A 13,998-nucleotide genomic window follows, 5' to 3' on the forward strand; every position below is an offset into this window, starting at 1 on the left:
GCAGTCACTTCCTGTGTGGGCGTGACCGGCTGTATCGTGCGCTTCCTGCCTTGGCCCGGTGCATGCTGGGAGCTGTAGTTTCTTCCTTCCCATCAGGCAGTGCGGGCGGGTAGTGGAGCTATGGCCGCAGTGCTGGAGGAGAATGGCTGCAGCCCTCCGGCCGGGGTGAGTGCTGTGTCATGGCGGCTCATACATCAGCGCCGGGGCCTGGTAGGAAAAGCTGGGTGATAACCAATATGGCCGCCATCTCCACTCCCACATGACTATCACTCAGCTTTCCCGGACTCTTGAACGGCAGGTACCAGGAGGTATTTAACTGGAGTTGCCGCTCAGAGTCCTGGAAAAGCTGGGTGGTCTGTGTGTAATGGCGATATTATTCTCTGCACCCAGCTTTCCCTGGATCCTGATTGGTCCTAGCCGCCGTGTTGGATGCTACTCAGCTTTCCTGGGCTCCTTAGTGACAGGTTGTGTCTTTCCTGCATCATCCTTGTATTACTGACAAGCAGGAATCTGGGAAAGATGTGTGACAACCAACATGACTGCCATCCTGAGGGTAACCCAGCTTTCCCTGTCGTCTGTGCTTATGGGATCATGCAAACCTCCTGAATGACAGAGCTGCATAAAAGTCTGAAGAAGCTGGCAGTACTGATCACCCATCTTTCCCGGAATCCTGCATGTCTGGAGTGGGGGAAGTTGTCACTTGATTTGTAGTGTGATCAAAATGGACACCCAGCTTTCCCAGGAACTGATCTGTGAGACTCGGGCTGTAGAAAGCTGGGTGATAACGCTGGATGTTTTCTACCAGTCTACTTTCCCAGGATCCTGAATGGCAGGTGAAGGAGCTGTCATGAAAGCCAGAAACGTGGCCACCCAGCTTTCCCAGGTTCTGAAATAGAGTTTGTGAAATCTATCATCTCCCAGTGAAGGCATGAGTAATTCCCATCACACAGCTTTCCTGTCACCCTGAATGTCTGCTTTGATTCGTAATAGCAACCAATCTTGAAGCAAAGTTTTTGCTTTCCCAGTCTCCCAGAGGTCTTCATGCAGAAGCTGGACTATGGGGATCACCCAGCTTTCCAGGTATCCCGCAAGAGGTCTGGATAAGCCACCTCAAATGCAACCTATAGTTATTACCCAGATTTCCAAGAATCCTGCAGGCTAATTCTAGAATGTGAGAGGAGTCATTGAATAAGCAGCTCTGCCATTCAGGAGCTTGAAAAGTAAGGTGGCTAACTATACAGCTGCCATGAGCCAGCTTTCTATCTGCTACCCCCAATTGTCGAATTCTTGTAAAGCTGGGTGATCAGCACCTTAGGCTAAGTAGTACCTCGCTTCATCAAACTTCTGACAATCAGTGGACCGGGAAAGCTGGGTCGTCGTTATATGATTCAGAGCAGGATGTTGGGAAAGCTGGATGACAGATTATCTGGCTGCTATCACTGTGATTAGAGATTGTTACACAGCTTTCCTGGGGCAGGGGACAGAATACATGTGGCAAAGGAACATGGGAAAGCTGGGTGACAGTGGGAGTTATTGGTTGCCCAGTTTCTCTCAACCTCCTGGATGTGACATTGTGTCCCGGGAAAGCTGGTTGGTCACGACAGACGTGCAGGATCTTGGTCAAGTTGAGTGACAGACTGTATAATCGGGATAATTTGCTCTTGAGGAGCTGGTGGTGTAGGTGCTCAGATGGCGGCCATATTGGTCACCAAGCTTTTCCGACTACTTTATTTCAACGGAGGTGGTATTCAGGGTTCTGGGAAAGCTGGGTGGCAGTCTTGTAAGATAGTCTTGCAGTTAGAGGGCAGGCATAATGGTCACTTGTTATTCAGCTTTCCCAACAACCTTATCTTAGAAGATGTGACACTCAGGGTTCTGGGAAAGCTGGGTGGTAACCAGAACGGTGACTTTGGACCTGCAGGATTTTGGGACAGTTGGGTGACAGACTCTATGTCTAATCTGCTCTTCAGGAGCTGGTGGAGTAGGAAGTTAGAGGGCGGCCATGTTGGTCACCCAGCTTTCCCAATAACTTGGAGTTCTGGGAAAGCTGGGTGACAGTTTTATGAGAGGTCAGAGAGCGGCCATACTGGTCACCCAGCTTTCCCAATCACTTTATCTCAGTGGAGGTGGCATTCAGGGTTCTGGGAAAGCTGAATGTGACTTGTTGTTGCTCCTCCCCCAGGACTCGGATGTGGAGGCGGGTGAGGGGGCGCGGCACAAGTTGGAGTCTCTGCTGAACCGTAACATGCGCATCGAGATGACGGACGGCCGCTCCCTGATTGGCTGCTTCCTCTGCACCGACCGCGACTGTAACGTCATCCTGGGCTCCGCGCAGGAGTTCCTCCGATCCTCAGGTGAGGCCCCTTTACTCCTCGGGGGTGGGACATCCACCAGGCTCCACCCACTGACTACTAACCCTTTCCCTCCCATCCTGCAGACTCGTTCCCGGTGCGAGAGCCGCGGGTCCTAGGACTGGCCATGGTCCCCGGACACCACATCGTGTCCATCCAGGTGGAGCTGGAGAACCTCGCCTCCCCCCACTACCTGTGACCCCGCCCACCACCACCACCGGTGACTCCTCCCACCACCACCTCACTTTTCTATCATTAAATTATTTTTATCACCAACTTTATTGTGATATCTGTTCATCCTGAGCTGCCTGATTCACGCATACAAGACCAGGACCCAAAATAGCTACAATTGTCTCATCCCGGGAAAGATGGGTGGCCGCTCTCTGTGTAGGGGGGCGCTATATTGAGGGTCCTCTCTTATTGATGGCGGTAGTCACCCAGCTTTCCCTAGGTTGGATCAGATGCGGAGGGAGTGCAGTGTGCAGCTGTGCCCACTAGAGGGCGCCCGGCTCCCACACAATACACAGGTGATACCGCTGTGGTGCTGCAGAGGGCGCTGTAATACCGGTACATGCACTGCAGATACAATGATAGGACGCGGATACATTGTAAATATCCAAAAGCTCAGAATAATATGCAAATGAGATGGTCCCAGCCCCGGACAGGGTGAGGGTCTGTCTCCTCATTCAGGGGTCTCCACGTATAAGTCACATGCCGCCATATAGTGCTCAGCTCATGCTTCTATTACACAGTGTGTGGCACATGCCGCCATATAGTGCTCAGCTCATGCTTCTATTACACAGTGTGTGGCACATGCCGCCATATAGTGCTCAGCTCATGCTTCTATTACACAGTGTGCAGCACATGCCACCATATAGTGCTCAGCTCATGCTTCTATTACACAGTGCAGCACATGCCGCCATATAGTGCTCAGCTCATGCTTCTATTACACAGTGTGTGGCACATGCCGCCATATAGTGCTCAGCTCATGCTTCTATTACACAGTGTGTGGCACATGCCGCCATATAGTGCTCAGCTCATGCTTCTATTACACAGTGTGTGGCACATGCCGCCATATAGTGCTCAGCTCATGCTTCTATTACACAGTGCAGCACATGCCGCCATATAGTGCTCAGCTCATGCTTCTATTACACAGTGTGCAGCACATGCTGCCATATAGTGCTCAGCTCATGCCTATATTACAGTGTGCAGCACATGCCGCCATATAGTGCTTAGCTCATGCTTCTATTACAGTGTGCAGCACATGCCGCCATATAGTGCTCAGCTCATGCTTCTATTACAGTGTGCAGCACATGCCGCCATATAGTGCTCAGCTCATGCCTATATTACACAGTGTGCAGCACATGCCGCCATATAGTGCTTAGCTCATGCTTCTATTACAGTGTGCAGCACATGCCGCCATATAGTGCTCAGCTCATGCTTCTATTACACAGTGTGCAGCACATGCCGCCATATAGTGCTCAGCTCATGCCTATATTACACAGTGTGCAGCACATGCCGCCATATAGTGCTCAGCTCATGTTTCTATAACACAGTATGCGGCACATATAGTATCCACGTATTATGACTTTTATGCCACATGTTGTTTCATGACTTAATAGTGCCGCCATACTGTACTCACACACACATTACAACATAAAATCTCCATATAGTGCCGCCATACTGTACTCACACACACATTACAACATAAAATCTCCATATAGTGCCGCCATACTGTACTCACACACACATTACAACATAAAATCTCCATATAGTGCCGCCATACTGTACTTACACATACATTACAACATAAAATCTCCATATAGTGCCGCCATACTGTACTCACACACACATTACAACATAAAATCTCCATATAGTGCCGCCATACTGTACTCACACACACATTACAACATAAAATCTCCATATAGTGCCGCCATACAGAAGTTACACACTGATTACACATCAGGGAGGATATTGGGAGTTGTGGTCACAGAAGGCGGATGCAGCCGCAGGTTTATTAGGTATATGGCGGTATTACATGGCTCCCACGTGTAGGTGGGGCCCAGCACTGCTACATCACCTTATATAAAATATATACACAAATACAAAGACACAATGCAGCAGATGTGTGAGCGCAGCTCTGGAGGGGACTAGAGACATGGTGCAGCTCTGGAGGGGACTAGAGACATGGTGCAGCTCTGGAGGTGACTAGAGACATGGTGCAGCTCTGGAGGTGACTAGAGACATGGTGCAGCTCTGGAGGTGAATACAGACACCATGCAGCAGATGTGTGAGAGCAGCTCCGGAGGTAACTAGAGACATGGTGCAGCTCTGGAGGTGAATACAGACACCATGCAGCAGATGTGTGAGAGCAGCTCTGGAGGGGACTAGAGACATGGTGCCGCTCTGGAGGTGAATACAGACACCATGCAGCAGATGTGTGAGAGCAGCTCTGGAGGGGACTAGAGACGTGGTGCAGCTCCGGAGGTGACTAGAGACATGGTGCAGCTCTGGAGGGGACTAGAGACGTGGTGCAGCTCTGGAGGGGACTAGAGACGTGGTGCAGCTCCGGAGGTGACTAGAGACATGGTGCCGCTCCGGAGGTGACTAGAGACATGGTGCCGCTCCGGAGGTGACTAGAGACATGGTGCCGCTCCGGAGGTGACTAGAGACATGGTGCCGCTCCGGAGGTGACTAGAGACATGGTGCCGCTCCGGAGGTGACTAGAGACATGGTGCCGCTCCGGAGGTGACTAGAGACATGGTGCCGCTCCGGAGGTGACTAGAGACATGGTGCCGCTCCGGAGGTGACTAGAGACATGGTGCCGCTCCGGAGGTGACTAGAGACATGGTGCCGCTCCGGAGGTGACTAGAGACATGGTGCCGCTCCGGAGGTGACTAGAGACATGGTGCCGCTCCGGAGGCGACTAGAGACATGGTGCCGCTCCGGAGGCGACTAGAGACATGGTGCCGCTCCGGAGGCGACTAGAGACATGGTGCCGCTCTGGAGGCGACTGGAGACATGGTGCCGCTCTGGAGGCGACTGGAGACATGGTGCCGCTCTGGAGGCGACTGGAGACATGGTGCAGCTCTGGAGGTAACTAGAGACATGGTGCAGCTCTGGAGGTAACTAGAGACATGGTGCAGCTCTGGAGGTAACTAGAGACATGGTGCCGCTCTGGAGGTGACTAGAGACATGGTGCAGCTCTGGAGGTGACTAGAGACATGGTGCCGCTCTGGAGGTGACATGGTCCAGTCCGTGGAGGTACTACAGGTCCCAGCAGCGCGGGTCACACCCAGGCCTTGCCGTCCTTGGGGCTGTCCTTGGCGGGGCGCCTCCTGGCGGCTGGGGCTCCCCCGTACATGGCGCGGCTGTAGGGCAGGAAGCACGAGCTCAGCTGGAAGCTGCGGACGATCCGGGCGTAAGCGGCGAGACTGAGGATGAGGAAGGGAAGGAGCAGCAGCGCCCCGAACACCAGCAGCGCCACACAGGGGCCGGGGGTCAGCACTGCAGGGCACAGCGTCTCCTTAGGCCGGCGGAACTGCGGGACACAAAGCCACGGAAGGGTTAATCATCAGGTCACCTGGAAGGGGGAGGGTTAATCATCATGTCACCTGGAAGGGGAAGGGTTAATCATCATGTCACATGGAAGGGGAAGGTTAATCATCATGGAAGGGGAAGGGCTAATCACCACGTCACATGGAAGAGGAAGGGTTAATCAGGTCACATTGAATGGGAAGGGTTAATCACCACTTTACATGGAAGGGGAAGGGTTAATCATCATGTCACATGGAAGGGTTAATCATCACATAGAAGGGGAAGGGTTAATCACCACATAACATGGAAGGGGAAGGGTTAATCACCACGTCACCTGGAAGGGGAAGGGTTAATCATCACATCACATGTTATCCTGTCTCATGCAAGGGGAAGGGTTAATAATGCCAAATGGAAGGGGAAGGGTTAATCATGTCACCTGGAAGTGGAAGGGTTAATCATCACATCTCATGGAAAGGGAAGGGTTAATGATGTGCCTCTTCCCTGAGGCAGGAATGTGCGGGAGGCGCCTCCTGTATATACATAATGTATAGAGACATCACACCCTGATACCCACTGCCGTATCTAATCCTGTGTGATACCCACTGCCGTATCTAATCCTGTCCTGTGTGTGTATCTAATCCTGTGTGATACCCACTGCCGTATCTAATCCTGTGTGATACCCACTGCCGTATCTAATCCTGTGTGATACCCACTGCTGTATCTAATCCTGTGTGATACCCACTGCCGTATCTAATCCTGTGTGATACCCACTGCCGTATCTAATCCTGTGTGATACCCACTGCCGTATCTAATCCTCTCCTGTGTGATACCCACTGCCGTATCTACTCCTGTCCTGTGTGTGTATCTAATCCTGTGTGATACCCACTGCCGTATCTACTCCTGTCCTGTGTGTGTATCTAATCCTGTGTGATACCCACTGCCGTATCTAATCCTGTCCTGTGTGTGTATCTAATCCTGTGTGATACCCACTGCCGTATCTAATCCTGTCCTGTGTGTGTATCTAATCCTGTGTGATACCCACTGCTGTATCTAATCCTGTGTGATACCCACCGCTGTATCTAATCCTGTGTGATACCCACTGCTGTATCTAATCCTGTCCTGTGTGTGTATCTAATCCTGTGTGATACCCACTGCTGTATCTAATCCTGTCCTGTGTGTGTATCTAATCCTGTGTGATACCCACTTCCGTATCTAATCCTGTCCTGTGTGTGTATCTAATCCTGTGTGATACCCACTGCTGTATCTAATCCTGTGTGATACCCACTGCCGTATCTAATCCTGTGTGATACCCACTGCTGTATCTAATCCTGTGTGATACCCACCGCTGTATCTAATCCTGTGTGATACCCACTGCCGTATCTAATCCTGTCCTGTGTGTGTATCTAATCCTGTGTGATACCCACTGCCGTATCTAATCCTGTCCTGTGTGTGTATCTAATCCTGTGTGATACCCACTTCCGTATCTAATCCTGTCCTGTGTGTGTATCTAATCCTGTGTGATACCCACTGCTGTATCTAATCCTGTGTGATACCCACTGCCGTATCTAATCCTGTGTGATACCCACTGCTGTATCTAATCCTGTGTGATACCCACTGCTGTATCTAATCCTGTGTGATACCCACTGCTGTATCTAATCCTGTGTGATACCCACTGCCGTATCTAATCCTGTGTGATACCCACTGCCGTATCTAATCCTGTCCTGTGTGTGTATCTAATCTTGTGTGATACCCACTGCCGTATCTAATCCTGTCCTGTGTGTGTATCTAATCCTGTGTGATACCCACTTCCGTATCTAATCCTGTCCTGTGTGTGTATATAATCATGTGTGATACCCACTGCTGTATCTAATCCTGTGTGATACCCACTGCTGTATCTAATCCTGTCCTGTGTGTGTATCTAATCCTGTGTGATACCCACTGCCGTATCTAATCCTGTGTGATACCCACTGCTGTATCTAATCCTGTGTGATACCCACTGCTGTATCTAATCCTGTCCTGTGTGTGTATCTAATCCTGTGTGATACCCACTTCTGTATCTATTCCTGTGTGATACCCACTGCCGTATCTAATCCTGTCCTGTGTGTGTATCTAATCCTGTGTGATACCCACTGCCGTATCTAATCCTGTGTGATACCCACTGCCATATCTAATCCTGTGTGATACCCACTGCTGTATCTAATCCTGTGTGATACCCACTGCCGTATCTAATCCTGTGTGATACCCACTGCCGTATCTAATCCTGTGTGATACCCACTGCCGTATCTAATCCTCTCCTGTGTGATACCCACTGCCGTATCTAATCCTCTCCTGTGTGTGTATCTAATCCTGTGTGATACCCACTGCCGTATCTACTCCTGTCCTGTGTGTGTATCTAATCCTGTGTGATACCCACTGCCGTATCTAATCCTGTCCTGTGTGTGTATCTAATCCTGTGTGATACCCACTGCCGTATCTAATCCTGTCCTGTGTGTGTATCTAATCCTGTGTGATACCCACTGCTGTATCTAATCCTGTGTGATACCCACCGCTGTATCTAATCCTGTGTGATACCCACTGCTGTATCTAATCCTGTCCTGTGTGTGTATCTAATCCTGTGTGATACCCACTGCTGTATCTAATCCTGTCCTGTGTGTGTATCTAATCCTGTGTGATACCCACTTCCGTATCTAATCCTGTCCTGTGTGTGTATCTAATCCTGTGTGATACCCACTGCTGTATCTAATCCTGTGTGATACCCACTGCCGTATCTAATCCTGTGTGATACCCACTGCTGTATCTAATCCTGTGTGATACCCACCGCTGTATCTAATCCTGTGTGATACCCACTGCCGTATCTAATCCTGTCCTGTGTGTGTATCTAATCCTGTGTGATACCCACTGCCGTATCTAATCCTGTCCTGTGTGTGTATCTAATCCTGTGTGATACCCACTTCCGTATCTAATCCTGTCCTGTGTGTGTATCTAATCCTGTGTGATACCCACTGCTGTATCTAATCCTGTGTGATACCCACTGCCGTATCTAATCCTGTGTGATACCCACTGCTGTATCTAATCCTGTGTGATACCCACTGCTGTATCTAATCCTGTGTGATACCCACTGCTGTATCTAATCCTGTGTGATACCCACTGCCGTATCTAATCCTGTGTGATACCCACTGCCGTATCTAATCCTGTCCTGTGTGTGTATCTAATCTTGTGTGATACCCACTGCCGTATCTAATCCTGTCCTGTGTGTGTATCTAATCCTGTGTGATACCCACTTCCGTATCTAATCCTGTCCTGTGTGTGTATATAATCATGTGTGATACCCACTGCTGTATCTAATCCTGTGTGATACCCACTGCTGTATCTAATCCTGTCCTGTGTGTGTATCTAATCCTGTGTGATACCCACTGCCGTATCTAATCCTGTGTGATACCCACTGCTGTATCTAATCCTGTGTGATACCCACTGCTGTATCTAATCCTGTCCTGTGTGTGTATCTAATCCTGTGTGATACCCACTTCTGTATCTATTCCTGTGTGATACCCACTGCCGTATCTAATCCTGTCCTGTGTGTGTATCTAATCCTGTGTGATACCCACTGCCGTATCTAATCCTGTGTGATACCCACTGCCGTATCTAATCCTGTGTGATACCCACTGCTGTATCTAATCCTGTGTGATACCCACTGCCGTATCTAATCCTGTGTGATACCCACTGCCGTATCTAATCCTGTGTGATACCCACTGCCGTATCTAATCCTCTCCTGTGTGATACCCACTGCCGTATCTAATCCTCTCCTGTGTGTGTATCTAATCCTGTGTGATACCCACTGCCGTATCTACTCCTGTCCTGTGTGTGTATCTAATCCTGTGTGATACCCACTGCCGTATCTAATCCTGTCCTGTGTGTGTATCTAATCCTGTGTGATACCCACTGCCGTATCTAATCCTGTCCTGTGTGTGTATCTAATCCTGTGTGATACCCACTGCTGTATCTAATCCTGTGTGATACCCACCGCTGTATCTAATCCTGTGTGATACCCACTGCTGTATCTAATCCTGTCCTGTGTGTGTATCTAATCCTGTGTGATACCCACTGCTGTATCTAATCCTGTCCTGTGTGTGTATCTAATCCTGTGTGATACCCACTTCCGTATCTAATCCTGTCCTGTGTGTGTATCTAATCCTGTGTGATACCCACTGCTGTATCTAATCCTGTGTGATACCCACTGCCGTATCTAATCCTGTGTGATACCCACTGCTGTATCTAATCCTGTGTGATACCCACCGCTGTATCTAATCCTGTGTGATACCCACTGCCGTATCTAATCCTGTCCTGTGTGTGTATCTAATCCTGTGTGATACCCACTGCCGTATCTAATCCTGTCCTGTGTGTGTATCTAATCCTGTGTGATACCCACTTCCGTATCTAATCCTGTCCTGTGTGTGTATCTAATCCTGTGTGATACCCACTGCTGTATCTAATCCTGTGTGATACCCACTGCCGTATCTAATCCTGTGTGATACCCACTGCTGTATCTAATCCTGTGTGATACCCACTGCTGTATCTAATCCTGTGTGATACCCACTGCCGTATCTAATCCTGTGTGATACCCACTGCCGTATCTAATCCTGTCCTGTGTGTGTATCTAATCTTGTGTGATACCCACTGCCGTATCTAATCCTGTCCTGTGTGTGTATCTAATCCTGTGTGATACCCACTTCCGTATCTAATCCTGTCCTGTGTGTGTATCTAATCCTGTGTGATACCCACTGCTGTATCTAATCCTGTGTGATACCCACTGCTGTATCTAATCCTGTCCTGTGTGTGTATCTAATCCTGTGTGATACCCACTGCCGTATCTAATCCTGTGTGATACCCACTGCTGTATCTAATCCTGTGTGATACCCACTGCTGTATCTAATCCTGTCCTGTGTGTGTATCTAATCCTGTGTGATACCCACTTCTGTATCTATTCCTGTGTGATGCCCACTGCCGTATCTAATCCTGTCCTGTGTGTGTATCTAATCCTGTGTGATACCCACTGCTGTATCTAATCCTGTCATCTGTGTGTATCTAATCCTGTGTGATACCCACTGCTGTATCTAATCCTATCCTGTGTGATACTGTCTGCTGAGCTGTGTATCTAATCCTATCCTGTGTGATACTGCCTGCTGAGCTGTGTATCTAATCCTATCCTGTGTGATACCGCCTGCTGAGCTGTGTATCTAATCCTATCCTGTGTGATACTGTGTGCTGAGCTGTGTATCTAATCCTATCCTGTGTGATACTGTCTGCTGAGCTGTGTATCTAATCCTCTCCTGTGTGATACTGTCTGCTGAGCTGTGTATCTAATCCTATCCTGTGTGATACTGTCTGCTGAGCTGTGTATCTAATCCCATCCTGTGTGATACTGTCTGCTGAGCTGTGTATCTAATCCTATCCTGTGTGATACTGGGTGCTGATCTGTGTATCTAATCTTATCCTGTGTGATACTGTCTGCTGAGCTGTGTATCTAATCCCAACCTGTGTGATACTGCCTGCTGAGCTGTGTATCTAATCCTCTCCTGTGTGATACTGCTGAGCTGTGTATCTAATCCTATCCTGTGTGATACTGTTTGCTGAGCTGTGTATCTAATCCCATCCTGTGTGATACTGTCTGCTGAGCTGTGTATCTAATCCTATCCTGTGTGATACTGGGTGCTGATCTGTGTATCTAATCCTATCCTGTGAGATACTGTCTGCTGAGCTGTGTATCTAATCCTATCCTGTGTGATACTGTCTCCTGAGCTGTGTATCTAATCCTATCCTGTGTGATACTGGGTGCTGATCTGTGTATCTAATCCTATCCTGTGTGATACTGGGTGCTGAGCTGTGTATCTAATCCTATCCTGTGTGATACTGTCTGCTGAGCTGTGTATCTAATCCTATCCTGTGTGATACTGTCTGCTGATCTGTGTATCTAATCCTATCCTGTGTGATACTGTGTGCTGAGCTGTGTATCTAATCCTATCCTGTGTGATACTGCCTGCTGAGCTGTGTATCTAATCCTATCCTGTGTGATACAGTCTGATACAACGTTACATATGATCTATTGGTCATGGAGGGGTTGGGGGTGTCATAGACTTCTGGGGCAGATATTAGGGGATGTCCACCCTCTGCAGCAGGTAGGTTATGCCAGGGTCAGGTATCAGTACAGACATGGCATCTAGTGGGGGTAAGTGCCCCTAGCGTGTGCCCCTCAATGCCAGTCTTCTTCCTGGAGCTCTCCAGATGTGTCCTGTACGAGATCTGTCAGTAGGACGGTCACATCTTTTAGTGCCGGGTTTCCGAAAAAGTGTTCAAGCCCCAAAAGTTGAGGGCATCTAATGGGCAACATCTGACCATGTGTGAGGGCAATGATGACTATGATCCCAGCACCTAAGTTTCTAAGGAGGCTTTGAGGTCAGCCTGGACCATGGCTGAGGAGGAGGTGGTGGAGCCCAGTCCATGGATTGGAGGTTACATTGGGGTCTTCAGGTTTTGGCACAGTACTGATGCCCCCCTAACCCTCCCTCCCCCACCCCACCCTCCAAGTGAATGGTACTGACCCGAGGGTGGCACAGGAACCCGTAGAGAAGCATGACAGCAGATGGCACCAGGGCTCCTCCACACATCACGATGAAGATGCCCAGGTTGGCGGCTCCGATCAGAAGGTTATGGGCGGTGATGAGCACGGCACATGCCCAGCAGTCCAGGGGGTCTCGGGGTACAGGGGGAACCGGGGTATACGGTGGGGGCAGAGTGGAAGTATCTTCACCCATCACGTCTGATCCTGGCATGGACCTCTCTTTGTGTGTCCTTCTAATCTTCCAACAAATCCAAATTTCAAGACCCCCTCCATCTCCACCCCCAACCCCCTTATCTAGGAATGCAGAAGCTTCACTCCCCTAATACCCTGTATAATGTCTCAGGAATGCCAGGACTCCACCTCCCCCAACCCAAACATCTACACTACGGAGTGCAAGCTCTGCGGCCCAGACACCTCCCATCCTCCGCCACACCACATGGGCAGTGGTCATAACCTACCAAAAGAGGTCCAAGGAAGGAGAACCTGCAACAGGGTCACGGAGACCCAAGGATCACAGAGGACCTCCCCACCCACCACCACAACATCCAGATCAGTGATGGTTCATAGTATGGATCCAGTGATCCACATCCCCTACCACAGCAGATAGATGGGGAACACAAAGCATCCTGGGACATCGCCTGTAAGTGACCTGAGACATAATAGTGATGGATGGAGGGGGAAGTGTCAGGTACCAGAGTCCCCCAGAGGTGATGGAGAACAGACCCCTAGAGGAGCCTGACCTGTGACCACACCAGGGAGATAACCCTGCACCACAGAGGATGAAGGGGTCACAGGGGGGTGCGGGGGCTATTATAGTACTTTAATTCTTCTACATAGGGGGACGAATTATGAATTTCCTTATGGCCCGAGAGGCAGCACAAATATGGGATTGTTCTCCAACGAGGTACCAACGAGAAGAGACCAGGTAACCAGCAGATTGTGGTGCGCCTGAGTCTGAAGCGCTATCCCGACGTTCTCCCGATGTGGGGGCAGGAGGGGAATATGAAGATCTGATGGGACAATTGATGCCGCGCAGTGACACCTCTGAGGCACAGATATACACCGAGCAGATCGCTGGCCAGGACCTGTCTGGTGGGAAGGTCACAGATGTGAAGACTCGGTGTATTTTTGAGGAACCTGACATTTCGTGAAGACTTTGGCCAATCTGAAGAGAAGTCTTCTCATTGTTAGGAAGAGGAGAATATGGTGGGCATGAGGGGTGTTAAGTGAATCAACAAGGGGCTTACTTAATGAAGAGGAGAACATGAGGGGGCTCACTGAATAAAAAGGCGGGAAAACCCGAGGAGCCTAAGTGAATGAGTTGGGCAGCACGGTGGCTCAGTGGTCAGCATTACAACCTGGGCACCAGGGTTCAAGTCCCAGGGTCAACATTTGAAAAGAGTTTGCATGTTCTCTCTTTGTTTGCATGGGTTTCCCCCGGGTCCTCCGGTTTCCTCCCACACTCCAAAACATACTGATAGGTTAATTAGATTG

General features: G+C 49.7%; 2 protein-coding genes across 2 annotated transcripts; one reads left to right on the top strand and one right to left on the bottom strand.

Moving 5' to 3' along the window:
* The first annotated feature begins 5 nt into the window (after positions 1 to 5).
* Positions 6 to 2,627, top strand: NAA38 (N-alpha-acetyltransferase 38, NatC auxiliary subunit). The gene is made up of 3 exons (XM_072149927.1): positions 6 to 165; positions 2,183 to 2,354; positions 2,438 to 2,627. Exons 1-3 carry the CDS (start codon positions 121 to 123, stop codon positions 2,548 to 2,550), a joined length of 330 nt encoding a protein of 109 aa, XP_072006028.1. The 5' UTR covers positions 6 to 120; the 3' UTR covers positions 2,551 to 2,627.
* A 1,705-nt stretch (positions 2,628 to 4,332) lies between these two features.
* On the bottom strand, positions 4,333 to 12,708 carry TMEM88 (transmembrane protein 88). Its single transcript, XM_072149928.1, has 2 exons — positions 12,485 to 12,708; positions 4,333 to 5,892 (listed from the first exon to the last, which is right to left on the bottom strand). The coding sequence occupies exons 1-2, from the start codon at positions 12,695 to 12,697 to the stop codon at positions 5,641 to 5,643; spliced, it is 465 nt and encodes a 154-aa protein (XP_072006029.1). The 5' UTR covers positions 12,698 to 12,708; the 3' UTR covers positions 4,333 to 5,640.
* Positions 12,709 to 13,998: the final 1,290 nt, after the last annotated feature.

The sequence above is a fragment of the Engystomops pustulosus genome, chromosome 4 (assembly GCF_040894005.1).
Source record: "Engystomops pustulosus chromosome 4, aEngPut4.maternal, whole genome shotgun sequence".
Classification (NCBI taxonomy): domain Eukaryota; kingdom Metazoa; phylum Chordata; class Amphibia; order Anura; family Leptodactylidae; genus Engystomops; species Engystomops pustulosus.